Raw genomic sequence first — 16766 nt, forward strand, 5'->3', positions numbered from 1 at the left:
TTATTTATATTGAAAGCAAAATGAAGATCCTGTAAGTATTCCTGAATATATGGAAAGGAGGAGCAAGACTGTTGCTTAATTTCTGCTTTTTAAATTTATCATCATATGAGTTGTGTATAGTAATTATCCAAACTTTAATGAGCATTAGAGTCTTCAGGTTCCTCAGTTTTAAATTGGGTAGATCTAATGTCTAAGGTTTGGCAGCTGCTGGGGTGATCTCTGCATGTGACTGCAGATTACATGCAGAAATGTGGGGAGGGATCATATGGGCTCACTTCCCATTCCATTCAAATTAAATAATTCCTTGGAAACTGCCAAGGCATATGGATGTAATGATCAGTTAGACTCTTTGTTTTTCTATCTTCTGTATTTCTTCATGTTTATCATCCTTCCTATGATGCAGCACTGAGCAGTAGCCACAGGATTGTCTCCCACGGCAATTCTGTTTCCCATCAGGATACCTCAGCACTGGAGATATTTCCAACAGAGATGCTTATGGTAGTAGAGGTGCCACAGAATGTACTCAGTTGAGGAACCCCTCATGTCATCAATACAGTGAGGTGAAAGAAGACAGTGGAAGGCTTGGAGGGCGTTAGGACAACTGATGTCTTTTATCTTGCTTTCCCCTTGGCTTTCTTGAGACTGCAAGCACACTGGTAGCCTACTGCTATTTAGTGAAGCAAAACACTAAAACAGAGTCTGAAGGCTTCACAAAGTGAATATTATCCTTTGGAGTAACATCTGAAAATGACTTGACGCTTGTGTGGACTATCTTGCCAACAAACTCATGTCTTGCTTTCAAGACTTTGGGAAATCTCTCTCGTTTCCAGTAAGTGTTGCTGATTGTTGGTGATTAATAGCATCCTTTTTTTTTTTTTTTTTTCCCCACAATACTGGGGATGTTTCAGAGGGAGTTTTGGTATTAAAATAGAGACAGCCTTTTTCATCCATTCCTAGGAAGTGGTCTATTATGCCCCATACAGCACACTGGACCTTCTTGCTAGAATTACTCTGTCTTTGTAACCAAGAGGATTTTAGCCTACTTAGAAACAACTTATTTTAAACTAAATAAATGCCTGGTACAGTTACATTATTATACTGCTGTTCTGTGCCATTTACTATAATTGGAAGTATGAAGGAGGCAGAAAGTTTGCATGTCACATCAGAATAGCATTATTGCTTGCTGCTGAAGGCCAAAAGTAACACATTTGATAGTTCAGGACATGTTTGTCTGAAGTTTGATTATAGTTATTATGCAGTAGTTTTAAGAAAATATCTCATTGTGAGTTATTCAAATCTCAGAAGTCTGACAAAAATGGGAGGCAACTCTATTTTAGAATCATATTTTCTGCAGGTCCACTGTGAGTTGACAGTGAACTGTTTCCAGGGATTATTGGTATACAGACAGCCTAGCAGCCTTCACTGAACAAAGAAACAAAACAAACAAACCAAAAAAAAACCCAATGAACACACACACATAGAACAAAAACCTCTGAAGTCTAAGAATGAAAAAGCTGTCTGTACAAGCTTTTTTTGGCTTGAGTCTGGACTATTAGATATGGTTTACAATCTTCATAATCAAGATCTGAATTTATTTTTCAAATGTAAGTTAGGCACATTAGTCCCAAATATTTGATTTATGTACTTCCTTAACCTCATGTTCACCTCAGTTGATTTATGTATATTTATGTATCTCCTCGAGATCATGAATTTTCTTCTACATTTAACTTGTTACATTATTATACTTATGTATCTCTAGTTCCTTGTACTTAATGTCAGATTTTCCAGCAAACTCAGAGCTGACCCTTCTTTGCCTTCATTAAAGTCAGTTATGAAGATTTTGCTGACTTTATGAAGAGGATTTTACAGTGAAATCAAGTGTGACAGTGGGAGGCTGGACTTCATGCCCCCAGGAAATCTATTTCAGCCTTGTGATCATCTGACTTGAGTAGGAAGACCAGGGGCGACCGTTTTGGAAATCCATTCTTAAAATCTTGCCTACTCAAACAAGAACATCTGGAAGAAAGAAGCTCTCTTTATGGGACATCTGTAATTTTGCAGTAAAAGTGCTGCCTTGATTCAGTGCACAATAATTATCCAATCAAGTAATCACCAAAATGTGTTTTAGAAGGGCAGAGCCTAACCTATATATAAGCCAGCAATGTGTTCCAGCCCATCAGGTGTATTATGCATTTTCAGTAAGGCAATGCCAGACTGATGCTGTGTGCCCTATGAGAACAGCTTCTAGATGAGGCAAGTTTAGGTCAGCTATAGAAAGTTCTGTTTTGCCCACATAATGACATAGATGTGCATGGCCTCTGGGCATTGCTGTATCTGCAGCTGGGTAGGAGAAAGGGAAGAAGGAAATAACCAATGGGTAAAATCTTTTCTTCCAACAAATATCTGCCAACAGCGGTGCCATGAATGGCTCTGGGTTTAAGGGCCATGCTCTGTCATCAAAACAAGCCTTAGTGTTTCTGCATTTATCTGCATTTGGGGTCAGCTGGGCAGAATAATGGAAAGAAGAAAGCACTAAAAGTTATCAGTATAAATCTGGTATGAAAATATCAATGTTGCCTCCAAGAGTGAAAATGCAAAGGAACATAAGACCCACCTGGGCAGTGGGAGTTTGAAAGGGGCCCTCGTGGGATTCAGAGTGAAGAATAAGCAAAGGAAATGATATTTTAGGTATGAATTATGAACCGTTGTTTCTTGCAACGTGAATGGTCACTGTTCTGTGCTTTAGCATGGGCTGGAAAGCAACCATTGTGCCTTTATGTGTTATTCACTTTGCTCTATCCCACATAAAGGGATAAAATAAAAAGTCTTTTAACATAGGGGTCTTTCATCTTTAATGAAATGAACCACATGAGCCATAACTTTTGCATCTGTGTGGTAAATGAACTGAAGCAACAGGACAAGAACTGCTCGCCAAGAATAGCAAGGCAGCAGCTGACTAAGATCTGTCCCCTTCCTACAATTAGGCAGAAAGGGTAACACCAATTTCCTGTTTAGGACTCATCTGTACACATTAAGGCCATTTTGTTTTTAAAACATATTGATCTGTGGGAAGGAGCTAAAGTAATCAATGGCACGTCCTTTTCTGAGCTTTCTTTTATTTTTTATCTGCGTATGTGAAGTTGATAGCCTATAGATATTATCAATGTATGAGAAAATGTTCATGGGTTTTTATTTTTATGTTAGATTAACTGTGAGAAGAATATGATGATTTGTCAGAATTTGTTGAATATTAGAATTAATCTGTACGTGTGCACATACATATGTACATGTAGAAAAATGCAGACAGCACACATCTCTGTTTCAGCTATTAACACGAGACAATACGTACATCCACATCATGTATTCAGTGAAGTCCCTGTGATGATTTTCCTCATCCCAAAGTAAACATCTAAATCAGGATGGAAATCTTGCATCCTAAAACTGTCTGTTCCTCCTGATAGTAAAAGGAGTCTCGTGTAATTAATTCAGAGGTAGACACCTACCCTGTCTGACTAGGGCTGAGGTGAAGTGTACCCTAGAACAGCAGCTCCATCATATATAGAGATATAGAGATTTATATTTCTGTCTGGAAGTGATTGGTCATATGCAGGATGCTTACTTGCCTTCAATGGAGTTTGTTGCTGTACCTGCTCGTGTGTGGAAGTATTAGGATCCATGTCCTTTAATGTAAGTAGGCCTGTAGGTTTTGATGCATAAGACATAAGACCTGAACAGAGCTGCTCTCAATTTCCTCTTTAATAAATGAATACTTTTGTAAACTAAGCTGTGCATGACCTTTGCAGATAGGACTGATCCCCCCAGCCAATCAAAGCCTTTGAATGCTATTTTTCATGTATTCTGAGTTGATGTAAAGGAAGATAAAAACCTCTCCTTGGATAACTCTTAAGTGCTTTTACTTCTATATGATATTCCTCTGGTGGTTTTGTTGTTGTTTGTTTATTTCTTTGTTGTTTTGTGCATGTTTGTTTGTTCTACTGCTTTCTATACTATTTTAAATGATTCATTTTACAGAGTATTTGGATACATGGCAACCCTTAAATGTGTCCTCTGTTCTTGTGGATTCAACCATCTCAAACTTTGAAGCTGTGCATGTTAGCAGGGAAATATCCAATGGCTTTGCCACTGCAAAAGACTATTGTCTATCTGGTAAGAAATGTCTCTCCATAACTTTTCAGAGTGTGCTGCCTTGTGAGAATGAAACATCAGGAACAGTTCCTTCCCTATCCCCACATCCAATATAGATACGCTTATTTACATATTTTTGAAAATCTGTTCTTCGGTCATTTTGAGAATACAGTAGCAAATAATGGAAGGCATGATGTAATTATTTTCTAAAGAGCAGTTAAGAGGTGCTCTTGTATAACTGGATCCATATGTAAAACATGGTAGAACTACCTGCCATTACCTCAAGTAACAGGTAGCTGCAGTGTGGAAGGGCAGATAACCCTGAGTGGGATGAAGCACGAGTTGGGCTGTAGTAACAAAAAAGTGAATTTCTCTGATCAGGAGTCTGACCTAGGGACTGTGTGAATTCAGTTGAGGTCCTCAGTGATTTATTAGAAGATTTATTTCTCTTAAAATCTGTGAGAGCAGTTCTCTTGCTGTAATGCTCCATTTTAAGGCTGTTGTAACCTTTGTTTAGTTTGGAGAACATTTGGGAAATATAGGGACATTTTATTCCAATTACTGTGCCTTAGAATGAAGTAATGTTGTTTGACCTGCTGTGAAGCATTTCTTTTAAGCATCTCATAACAATTTAATACAAAAGTCTTTAAGAACACATTTGATTTGTTCTTTTTCTTCATGTTTCACCTCACAGCATGTTCAAGGAACCAGACGTGTGCAGTAGTTACACTGGAAATCCAGGCTTCAGCAATAAGATGCCTTTTTTACCCCGATACACAGATATGCTCATATGGTCTAGAAGGGCACAGCTGTCAGGTTCTACTCAAAGAACCAGCTACATACATCTACAGGAGACAAGGTGAGAGCTGTAAGGTTATGAATGGAGGAACTCAACTCTGGTGGCCTGGGTGCAATTCTCATTTATGAGAAAGTGAGGAAATAGTTGACACAAGCATTACAGAAGTTTTCTAGGTAGGTGTCCATTATTATTTTAGTGTAACTAAGACTGAATAGTATGGGAAAATATCTCCTAAATATTTTTTATACATATTAAAAAAAAAAAAAAAACAACACTACACACAGAAAATCATGACATTAAGTGCTGAAGGAAATAAAATAATGGAAGCCTGGCCTATAAAATAAGTTCTGGAAAGTACAGAATGGTACAACAACAAACAAACAAACAAAAGAAAAAAACTAACAAAAGCCCAGCTCCTTCCTCTTAATCTGCAGTCATTATTTCTTTGTCCTTCCTCCTAAATTCTGTGAATGAATGCTGAAACCCCATTCTTTTCTGTCAAAGAATGCTGAAACCCCCATTATCAATCAAAAGTCTTAAGTAATATTTCTTAAAGAAAACAACAAAAGCAAAGAACAGCCACAAAAAAAAAAAAAAAAAAAAAAACAACAACAACAACAACAAAAAATACCTGAGGTCAACTTCTAAAAGAAGTGAAAGTGGTTTCAGACAGAAATAGGGGTGTCTAGAGATAAATATTTTATTGTTTAGCTCTGTGCTTCTTTGAAGCTTGAAGTTCTATTGTTTCATTCTCTGATAGTACTTTCTTTTGACACTGATTATATCTTTTATTAGGAACCGGGTAACAATAAGAGGAGAGGGGAAAAATATTTCCTTTTCTGTTCACTGAGGTTTCCGTGAAAAAAAAATGGCAGTTAATGAGAAGCTTCTAGGCTCAAACACACTGAGAGATAAATGGATTTATCATTATCAAATGAACCAAAATCACTGGCTCTGATGCAAAAGCTAGTCTTGGGTGTATTTATGAACTGCTTTGGTTTTGGTTACATGCCTTAGAATTTGGTTCCCAACTATGGTATAGGTTGTTATAAGAGTGGAATACTACTTGATATCTCTTAGTTCTGTTTGAATAAAAAAATTACTTTAGATTATTGAAAGAATTTTCTTTTGTATATGTAACCAATAGTCCAGGTAATCCTTACAGTAAAAGAAAATAAAGCAAAAGTGTAACATACTGAGGAACATTTCAAAATTTTCTACAATCAAAAAATAAGGAGATTGAGATGTAAATCTGTCCTGGTGGCAGCCTAAACCAATGAGATGTGTTGTTGTCCTTCTTATTTCTGACCTGCTATAAATATTTAAAGGTTTAATATCTTGGTTTTTAGAGTTGGGAAAGGAGGAGAATCTGAAAATCTGCTTGTAAAAATTCTCAAATATACATGTTAATGTGATGTTGTAATGGAAAAAAAAAATGTTTGAGAAAGAGTTTTGAGAGCACATTAGATAAATGTCTGTACCTATTAGCTAACATCTTGCACAACATGATGTATTTCAAGTGGAGAAACAACATAATTTTATCCATGTCCCGTTTATGGAAGCAGATTACACTTAATCCCATTTGCCTGAATTTCAAATGAATAATTTTCATTTCTGGAATGGTTCTAACTTAAAAGAGCAAATTATTTTTTCTTTCTCTCCACCCCCATTAGATTTAGTACTGCCTATTTCTGCATCAGATTTTGCCCCATCTGTGTACATTCCATCCCATGGTGATTTGATTGGCAAACCCCAGGCAGTACGGATCGGCACAGAGTGGAAAAATATCAGCCAGTTCCTTGGGATTCCCTATGCTGCACCTCCTCTTGCAGAGAGGCGATTTAATCCTCCAGAACCATTTGCTTGGGAGAAAACCTGGAATGCTACTGTGGCTCGGTAAGAAATACCTGTGATCATCCACATAAACGCTTCTTTCACCCCGTTGTATGAGGATAGCTATGGCAAAATTATTTACATCTTTTCTTGCAAAGGAGCCTATAGCATAAAAATGAGTGTAAGTTTGGGACTTTGTTTAGTAAAAAGAATAATTTCTCCATCTATTTGTGAATGCATGCAAGCAGCTCAAGGAAAATGGCAGTTTTAGGTACACTGACTTGAATCTCTGCTTAACTCCACATATACTGTCTACCATCAATCCATTTTACTTCTGAGTATTTATAGTATTTAGAGAAAAAAAATCTGATCCTATTAAGCCACAGATCGGAGTATTGACTCAAACAAGGGCCATTTTAATGCTGGTTTGACCAGAAGCTAACCAGCCTAGTTTCATCTAGGTCAGGACCCAACTGGCCTTTATTATACAAAAACTCTTAGAAGGAAAATATTTGTTAAATTCCTTGGTCATAGTACTGAAGCACAATGCATTTTAGGTGATGTATTAAGAGGATTCAAAAGATAGGAATCATGTTAGCAAATGGGTTAAATTCCTCCAAAGTCTCTGTATCTAATGTTCCCTTGTGGGTAGTCCTGTCTCTTAAGTGCTGTATAGACACCACTGCTCATTCAGTTTACAGAGTTTAGGTTGGAGGTACTTGACAGATATAAGCTTTGTGTTCATGTCTGTGTTTCATCTAGCCCTATAACATGACTCTGAGCTTTTTATTTGGGAGACCAAAATGACAACTTTTAAATGTGGATTCCTTAATGAAAGAAAGCAAGGATTGGGTGACACTACTAGAAGTGTATAAAGCAGCAAATAGAAATTCAGCAAATAGAAATGTAGCAATAAATGACAAGAAGTTTCTTTCTCATAGTGCATCTAATAGCAAAATACAGGGCATACAAAGTGAAGGGCTGTGAGGAAAAAAATGTTAAAAACAAGAAACACAAAATTGAAGAAGCAAAACAGTGAAAAGGTGAGAAGCTGGTGGAAGGATTCCATAGACCTTCTTTATAGGGATTTCCAGAAATCAGGGCTGAGAGATGAGGTTTAGTGTCTTGAGTGCTTCCAAGGCAGCTAATATTAACCTGAGGTCTACTGAGATCCTGTGTTATTCTGTCCTGAGGCTACAGATTTAAAGACATATCAGCTGTGTGGAAACTGTTTGCGCCCCCCGTTACTCAGGATTTGTCACCAGAAGTTTCTAGCAAAGCTTATGATTAACTGAGTGAAGAGGTATGACACTGTGAGAGTTTGAAGAGTCTTTGTCCTCTGGTGATCTCATCAGGTTGCACCTGAACTGTGGGGGTGTTAACAGCATAACCACATGTGGCACTGAGCCTTAACAAGGTACATTGGAGGGATCTGGTGAGACATGACCTTTTATTTCTTCAGGTGCACAGTGATGTTAGGTTAGCATACCCACCATCAACTCTTGGTGTATGCAGAAACACTGCAGTGTCTGCTAGGACTTGAGTAAGGCTCAGCTACCTGCATGGTCTCCCATTGAAGACATGTCTAGCATTGCAGCGACAAGAAGTTTAGGACCTTAGTCAGTCTGCTCCTAACTGTTGAATTCTCAGTGCCAGTGAAACATTTGACATCTATCTTCTGTTACTCATTTAAGTTCAAAAACATTTTTTGAGCTTAGCACTGTGGAGGTTCACTGGAGAATCAGAAACATCTCAACCTCTCTGTGTATAAAGTGTTGACAAGTAGATTTCTTAGTATATTGGTATTGTACAATTTTTTTATCCAAGAAATCCACATTAGACCAATGCCATTAATGAAAAAAAATATGATTATTTATAGATCATTAAGGTTGGAAAAAAAAACTCTAAGACCATCTAGTCCAACCATCAACCCATCACCACCGTGTCCACTAAATCATGTCCCTAAACTTCTCTTCCTGAGAAGAAATTTTTCCTAACACCAACTTGGATGTGAACAGAGGGAAAAAAAAAAAAAAAAAAAAAAAAAAGTATATCAATATCCAACTGTTGGAGGAGCTGTGGACTTGCTTCAGCAGGTGGCAGCCTTTCCTCAGAGTCAGTCCTGGCATAAGGAGATCCTGGGAGATGGAGGTGCTGTTGCTATTCATGAGATACCACACACACACATGAAAAAGGGAAGAATTAGAGTTGTGAAAATACAAAATGTTTGGGGTTTTTTTGTTTTTTTTTTTTTGCATTTGTACGGGTGCATACAACCCTCACATTTCTTAACTGAGGTGTAGAAGGGCGTAATGTTGTATGATATTGAGATCCACAGAATTAAAGATTTTACAAACTCAAACAGGTCATCAAAATATGAACAAATAGCAGTGGTGGAAAAAGAGTACAAGTTTTCATTGCAATTTTCTCAATTTCCATAGGTCAACTTGTTGGCAGCCAGGAGACAGAGAGACCTCATCATACTCTGTCAGTGAAGACTGCTTATATCTGAATGTCTTTGTTCCTGTCACTGCAGTAAGTAGATGAACAGAATTTTTTGTAGCTAAGCATTGTCTCTTTTCAAAGCATTTTAATTGCTGCAAATTACTGTTTTCCATGTAGTGTTCACAAAGGCCTGCAAGGTTAAATTAAGCACTCAGTTGTTTTTCCTGGGGCAAACTTACTCCCTGCAGGCTTTGTTGGGTAACTTGGAGGGTGGAAAATTAAAAGGCTGGACATGAAAGAGACAAAAAGAGAAACAGAAGACAAGAGGAAGGTGGCTGCAAAGGAGGAGAGGCTGGGCACAGAAATGGTAATTTCTCTGAGTGATATGATATGTCCAGTAGACCAAATAGCAGTGTCACCAGCAGTTGTGTGGCAGCACACGGTGACTCTTTCCCTGTTGACCTCCATGGAGGCAAAGTTGAGGAATGAGGGTAGCAAGCAATGCTAAATTTGTGCCCTGCCAACAGTGCATTAAAATAGGGCTTTCAAAGATGACTGAGCCAGTGGTGCAACCTGAGAAACTGTCACGTGAAAACTCCTGAATTTCTTACTGTAATCAGATATAAAATAAAGCTTTGTGTTACAACCATGCTGAGATGGTTGGCCAAGCCCCTGGGGGCTAGGGAGGAAGACACCGTATAACAGGTCAGTCTCATTGATGAGTGGACACAGAATAAAGGCTTTTATTTTCTCCATAATTTTCAGAAGGTGACACCAAGTGATGTCTCTGTCACATTGCATGTCTTGAAAGAGCTGGCCTGGCTACCTCAGAGCTACCTCTGGCAGCAGAGCCACAGCCCCATGCAGGGCCCTTTTAATCACTAGGAAGACTCTTTTCTCCCTGCGGTCCCAGACTCTCATTTTGTTTTGAGTACAGGCGTCTCTTATTGAAAACACCAAGTTGCCCTCCCAGGCAGTTTGCCATCTCCGCTTAAGTGCTGCTTTCAAGATAACTCATTCAAAAGCACTGCATTTTCTACCATCTGATAGAATAAACAGGCTTGGTTTTTCTCCTTAGTAGTGCTGTACTCAATGCCTCTTGTCTTTTGGTACAGGTATGAGTTAGAAGCATGCCTGGTCAAGTCACTGTGTCATATGTGCCAGCCAAAGAAAACCAAAACTTCTGTTTTTGCAGAAGTATCTGGGAGCAGACGGCATGGCATTTTCCTGTTTCTTCTTGTGGCGAGTTCTATTTTTCACTCGCATACTGAGAGCTATAGTTTTACATTTTTTTCCCATGGAAAGTTAAACTAGCAAGTAAATTTCAAATGTAGAATCCCCCGGAGAGCAGCAAATGAAGAGTTTGTTCAGTAGCATTTTAAGCCTGAATTAGAGCATCATCTAGGCACTACTCCCTGCCGCCAAAGGACTCATAGCACTGAAAAAGACAAATGATATCACCTCATTTTGCTTCCATAGCTACGGGTATCACATAACCCACCAAATAAAATTGGCACTCCTGAGGTACTCTTTTTTGCCTATAACCATCACCACCTGCATTACTAGAGCATTTCAGCTTGACTTGCAGAGGCTTCAAATGCAAGATTAAGGCTTGAAACTCTCCACTAAATTAGACCAGAAAACGTAACCTCTCTCTTTTTGCTGTTACCTGCACGTGTTATTCCCATTCTTACTGCATCATAGAATCATAAGGTCATAAAATCATGGAATGGCTTGGGTTGGAAAGGACCACAAGGATTGTCAAGTTCTCACCCCCTTGCCACAGCAGGGCCACCACTCTACAGATCTTGTACTAGACCAGGCCGCCCAGGTCCCCATCCAACGTGGACTTGAACACCTCTTGCAAGCTCAGCATCACATTTCCTGTGGTCTTAGCTGCCATGGTTCAACACAGTCATATTTTAGAATGAATTTTCATGGGAAAACAAGTTCTTTCCTCTTTGCTTCCCCTCATCTTTCTGTCCATGCTTCGTGTTGTGCAGAAGTGGGAACCAGTGACAAGGGACAGTGAGTTATTTTTTCCTCAGAATCAGAAGTTCCTTAAAGCTGCGTGTTTCAGTTTGTGTACTCTCTGAGTTTTCCTGTCATTATCCTCACTGTTATAGAGCTATGAACAGCTTAGATAATTTTAATTGGGAAGATTGTATTCTCACCAGTGAGTTGGCTGCAGGAATACTAACTGAGTTGTTTGTCACTACAGGTCAAAAACATGTCAGTGTTGCTGTTCTTCCACAATGGAGGGAGTGGTAATGCTGAGGCAGGAAAGACCATCATAGATGGCTCATACCTCGCTGCAATCAGTAACACAATTATTGTAACAGCAAACTACAGGGTTGGTGTTTTTGGCTTCCTCAGTGTTGGTAAGTTGTGGATTTCAAGAATAAATGTAACTGCGGGCTTAATTGCATTTTATAACAGTTATGCTTAAAAACAAACGAAAATGTTTGTTAGGACTTCTTAGCAGTCTGTATCTTAGCCTGTATTGTGAAGGAGGAGTGGAAGTGCAAGTGGAGTTCTGGAGTGGAAATGGCCAGGAAATAACTGCGAATGGAGTTCAGGCTCTCTCTACCTGGTGAACAATCCTTGTTCTTTCCAGTGGACACATTAGTAGCTGTATATCCTTTAGGAGTTTATTTTTTTCCATACTTGCAAATGCTAGACCAATATACTTTGCTACATAACTCTTTTGAATATTCATTGTTGGCAACACTGTGAATTTTGCCTAATTTGGGGCTACTGCTGCAGATATTTGCCATCGTTTTCCTTTTGTCTGCTTTTGTTTAAAGCTCACTCTCAGCAAAGCCTATTCTTTAACTAGAGAGTTCACACCACAGACTCCTTACTTATTTTTAGACATGAAGTTGGTGATAGGTGTATCTGGGGAAAGAATCACTGTTTTCATCACTGCAAGCCGGATGTTTATGAAAGTGATACTGTGGCTGCATTCTGGCTAGAGTTAAAGGGAGTGTGGATACATGTTGAGCAACCTTCCATTACGCAGCACTGCTCACACATTACCCACTAACGTTCAACCGTGTGAATCTCACCTAGGTTTCTTGCTAAGTGGAAACTGCTATCTGGACTGAATATTACATAGCAGTATTTATATTAACGCCCATAGTCGAGGGATCAGGATGAATTTTCTAACAGCTTTTTCATGTGGATAGTTCCTCTTGCTGAAAGTCTTGGATGAATCCTGGTCCGTTGGAAGTTGTCCATCATTTTCAAATAGGAAAGATCCCCTCTGGATAATCCTCTTAGAGCAAGGTTGTTAGAAGGTCACTCACAAAAGTTCACTTTTTAAGCAGTAGCATTTTCTTTGTCCATCTAAGCAGAGTGCAATATCCTTTCCTGTTGACCTGCCATGAATTGCAAAACTGGAAATGAAGGAGTCAAACTGAGATCTTTGGGGAGGAAGGACGGAGAGAAAAACAACAGATTTCCTTGTTGTTGTTGTTGTTAGTGCTGCTGTTGATTTGGCGTCCTACTGAAAGAGCTTTTGCAGGGAGTTGAAACTCACTTGTACTTCTGAATACACTGAAAGTTTTATTTGATTTGCTGTCCGCCACTAATGCTATAAGTGTGACACATTCTTACTAGCGACCTCATCTCTGGTTTTGCACCCAGAAATGTTAAGTTGAATTGCCAGTGATTTAGATGGCAGGGGAACACAGAAAATGGTCATGTCTTTTAGGCCTGATTCTTCTAAAACAGGCCATGAAGTTATATGAAACAGTATCTTCATGTTTTAATTTAGCACCATTGTTTTTCTCCACTTTAGTAATAACAGAAATGCATATGTTTGACATTGTCTACTTCCTCCTGAGCACCAGTTTCTTTTCATTCCCTGTGGTCCCAAAAGTGTAGTTTTTTTTTTTTTTTTTTGTAAAAATAGTGCTCATGAGATTTATACAATAGGCTATGATTCAAGGACTGAAAAAGATTCACTCAAGAAGTCAAAGGACACATTTCTTTTATTCCAAGTGCTGTAGATGCCAGTGCATGTCCCAGTTCCCCAGCGCGGTATGTTTCACAACCGGGTTGTGGTTTTTTCCAGAGCAGAAGGAACTGTATGTATTTCCCTCCTTGGTTTTCCTCTTTAGCATACCAACATAGCAAGGCACGTTGTGTGGCTGTAACATTTACATGGATTTCACTTCCTCCGGGGAGCTCTCAGGATGCTTGCAACAAGCTCTTAAAATTAGGTTTCTTAAAACAATCCAGAGAGGATTTATTGCCGTTGCTTCACTCTAGTGGCTTGACCTGATCAGCTGAAGCTATGGCTATAGGCAGAAGTTTGTAATTTCCAGAGCCATATATTTAGTTATTTGCTGTACTTCTGAAAGGCGAATTATAGCGGTGGCTGTTGTGATGTGGGTATCTTTATGATCAGCAAGGCTATCAATAATCTGGCCTCCAGCCTCCACTACATTCTGTTCTGCTACTTAAATCAGCTGTGATATCTCAGTACTTCATTACGGAAGGCAAGCAGATATCTACTGCACAGTGTATGCATTCAACTGCTCGTTGCCTGAGACAGATCCACAAAGTGACAGCTTTTTATTCCACTGCCTGTTCATTTCCTTCCCTAGTTTCCAAGTTTGCTGTTTAAAACTGGACTATTTGATCTTGGCAATGGAATAAACAGATAATTTCAGCTATGTTTCTATTCTTGGCTTTTCTTCCTTCTGTTGGATTTTTTTCTAGTTTTGAATGTGGAGAATTTTAAATCATTAAAAATAAGTGGCTCATTGTGAAATAAAATGAAGTAGATAGTGAATTAATAATCTTTTTTTTTTTTTTTTTTTTTTTTGGAGACTCTGAAAGAATTACTTATTTTTGCTTTTGTTGTTATAAACCTAAACTGGCCTTGGGATTTGCATCATTAGAAGTTTTCAGTGCTATTTTCCCATTAATTGAAAGATTGGGTTTCCACTGGCTGGTGTGGAAGATAAAGTCTTTCTGGTGGTGATACGTTGGGAGTACATGATTATTTTTTTCATTTATTTTCATGGAAACAAAGTCATTAATACTTACAATTCATATCTCTATCTGTTGTACATCAGTCAATCTCAAAGTATTCATATGGAAATATTATAAATTAGAAAATATTACCCTTAAGTATGGTTGAAGAAATCAAAGATGATGTGACATATATAATTGGTTAAACAAGGAAGGTGAAAAATGGATACAGGAAGCAGAAAGATGCAGTGAGGTATGCTCCAGTCAAACACTGATTTTTGCTTGATTTTAATTTAAGTTCAAGCTACTTAGAATGTCATAGTTTTAACCTCAACCTGGATTCATGTCTCCCACCATCAGGAGTCTAAATCATAGTCTAAATCAACACAGAGCCATAGAATCATTTGAGTTAGAAGGGACCTTTAAAGGTCATCTAGTCCAACTCCCCTGCAATGAACAAGGATGCCTACAGCTAGAGCAGGTGCTCAGAGCCCCCTCTGTCCTGATCTTGAATGCCTCCAGGGATGGGGCACCCACTGCCTCCCTGGGTAACCAGTGCATCAAAGGAATGAAGCTTGGAAACTGAAGTGATAATTATTTCAAGCACTTAACGAATAAAGATGCATGGTAATGGTTTGGCAGATGAGTTCAGATTTTAGGTTTGCAGTTTTGGCAAACTATCTGTTATCTCTTGCTTTCACCAGAAAAAGTGGTAACGTGCATTACTGATACGTGAGCTGTAGCAGTTAACAAAAATTCAAATGTTTTTAGTTGTTTTTTTTTTTTTCCTTTTATTTCTTCTTTTGTTTGTTTGTTTCTCCAATTGATTTATTTATTCCCCACAACAGGCTCTTCTGAGGCAAGTGGAAATGCAGGCCTTTTGGATCAGCTGGCAGCTCTGAAGTGGGTGCAGCAGAACATTGGTAGCTTTGGGGGAGATCCGAGCCGGGTGTCTGTAGGAGCTGATCGTGGTGGTGCGGACATTGCGAGCATTCACCTGCTGACAGAGGCAATCAATACGGGTCTGTTCAGGAGGATGTTATTGATGGTAAGTCACATTCCTGCTGCTTCAGATTCATTTTGAAACAATTTTGTGACACGTGTGTGGGTGCTGGTTTTATTTCATCCATATCTTTTGCAGTACGAATATAACTGTTTATTGCTGTAGTTATTTTTCTTCTCACCTGTGATTGCTATCTCTAGGAGCTAGGTGTTTCACAAGGATGTACAAGAGATGTAATTTGGCGATTGATTTAGTCATACTAAGAATCTTTTTCTCGTCACTGTGTTTTTTCTGTGTTATATAAATAGTTTTCTTTCATAACTTATAAGGACAACAGGGTTAGTTTCCATTCCATAAATACAGTTATTGATCAGCAGTTTTTAGACTCTAGAAATGATGAGCCAAACATCCGCATGTTTGAAGAATCCGGCCTTTATCTGATCTCGTGACAGCTGAACAATTTCACTTAAAAGAAAATCAAGTTTCAGAGCTTCTGAAATCTGTTTGCTTGTTAGCTTGGATTTTTTTCACTATTTCTCTATTCTTACCGCCCTTCCTATGCTGAATTTCAGGATTTTAGGTCAGTTTTGTCAGCCTCAGTACTACCACTGATCTTCACAGCCTCAAATAAGAGTACTGTGCTGTGAAATGAGGCTTAATCTTCAGTGGACTTTTATATACTTGGAAATGTTAGCAGAGGAACTTAGTCCAGGAAACCTAGGGCCCAATTTATTAAAAACTTGCCTTGAAAATAATGAAGTCTCTATTTGTTACTTGATTTCTCTTCTCTTTTTGCCAGGAAGTATAACTTGCCTTTTGCATCTCCATATCTCAGTAAGACCATTTTAATTGTATAACTAGCACAGGAGACAAGGGAAATTGTTGAAAATTACTAGTAGTTCACAAGTTGTATTTTTTTAATGACATTCTCAGATAATTCCTAACACAGATTTGTACTCGTCTTTTGACATAGAAGGTAATTTGCCAGTAGAGTCCTCTTCTCTCACAATACAGTTCCAGCCTACTGTTTCTCTGAAGTCAAACACACTTTTCCGAAACAGGGTAGGATGTGGCCCTGTTGAGAGCTGTAACAGGATACAGTGCAATTTACCAGTTGAGCAACTGATGAAAGGGAAGTGAAAGTGCATCTTGGTTATCACTGTTGGTGGAGTCTGGTTCCATACTGCATCTTTTTGGTCTTTTATAAAATGAGTATTGAACTGCTCCTTTCTCTACAGTAGGATATTGAAAGGTAGAAAACAGAGGAAAATCAATGAGCAGTAGATGTGTCAAGTCTTCCCATTGATTCAATGTCTGTAACAGCAATTCTCTTCCCAAGACTGTGAAGACTTTACTTTTGCCTCAGCAAAAGCAGGATAATTCATTTATTTCAAAATAGTATTGTGAAATAATTCATACAGTGCCATGGTGGACTTAATTTTAATTTTGTTAAAGCAAAAAATCAACATTAATAGCAGTGGCTCAAAATTCTGCTGCATCTTTTTTTTTTTTTTTTCTAAAGTAGTTATGCAACATAAAACTTTTGATTTCTTCAGA

General features: G+C 38.4%; 1 protein-coding gene across 1 annotated transcript in view; it reads left to right on the plus strand.

The window, feature by feature from the left end:
• The window catches only part of TG (thyroglobulin), a 139972-nt gene that overhangs the window by 62572 nt on the left and 60634 nt on the right, over window positions 1–16766 (plus strand). The window contains exons 36-41 of the mRNA XM_090138023.1: window positions 4033–4167; window positions 4841–5005; window positions 6619–6841; window positions 9220–9313; window positions 11445–11604; window positions 15055–15254. Of these exons, the coding sequence (XP_089994149.1) occupies window positions 4033–4167; window positions 4841–5005; window positions 6619–6841; window positions 9220–9313; window positions 11445–11604; window positions 15055–15254 (977 nt within the window). The remainder of the gene's footprint in view (window positions 1–4032; window positions 4168–4840; window positions 5006–6618; window positions 6842–9219; window positions 9314–11444; window positions 11605–15054; window positions 15255–16766) is intronic.

The sequence above is a fragment of the Phasianus colchicus genome, chromosome 3 (assembly GCF_987193195.1).
Source record: "Phasianus colchicus chromosome 3, bPhaCol1.hap1.1, whole genome shotgun sequence".
NCBI lineage: Eukaryota > Metazoa > Chordata > Aves > Galliformes > Phasianidae > Phasianus > Phasianus colchicus.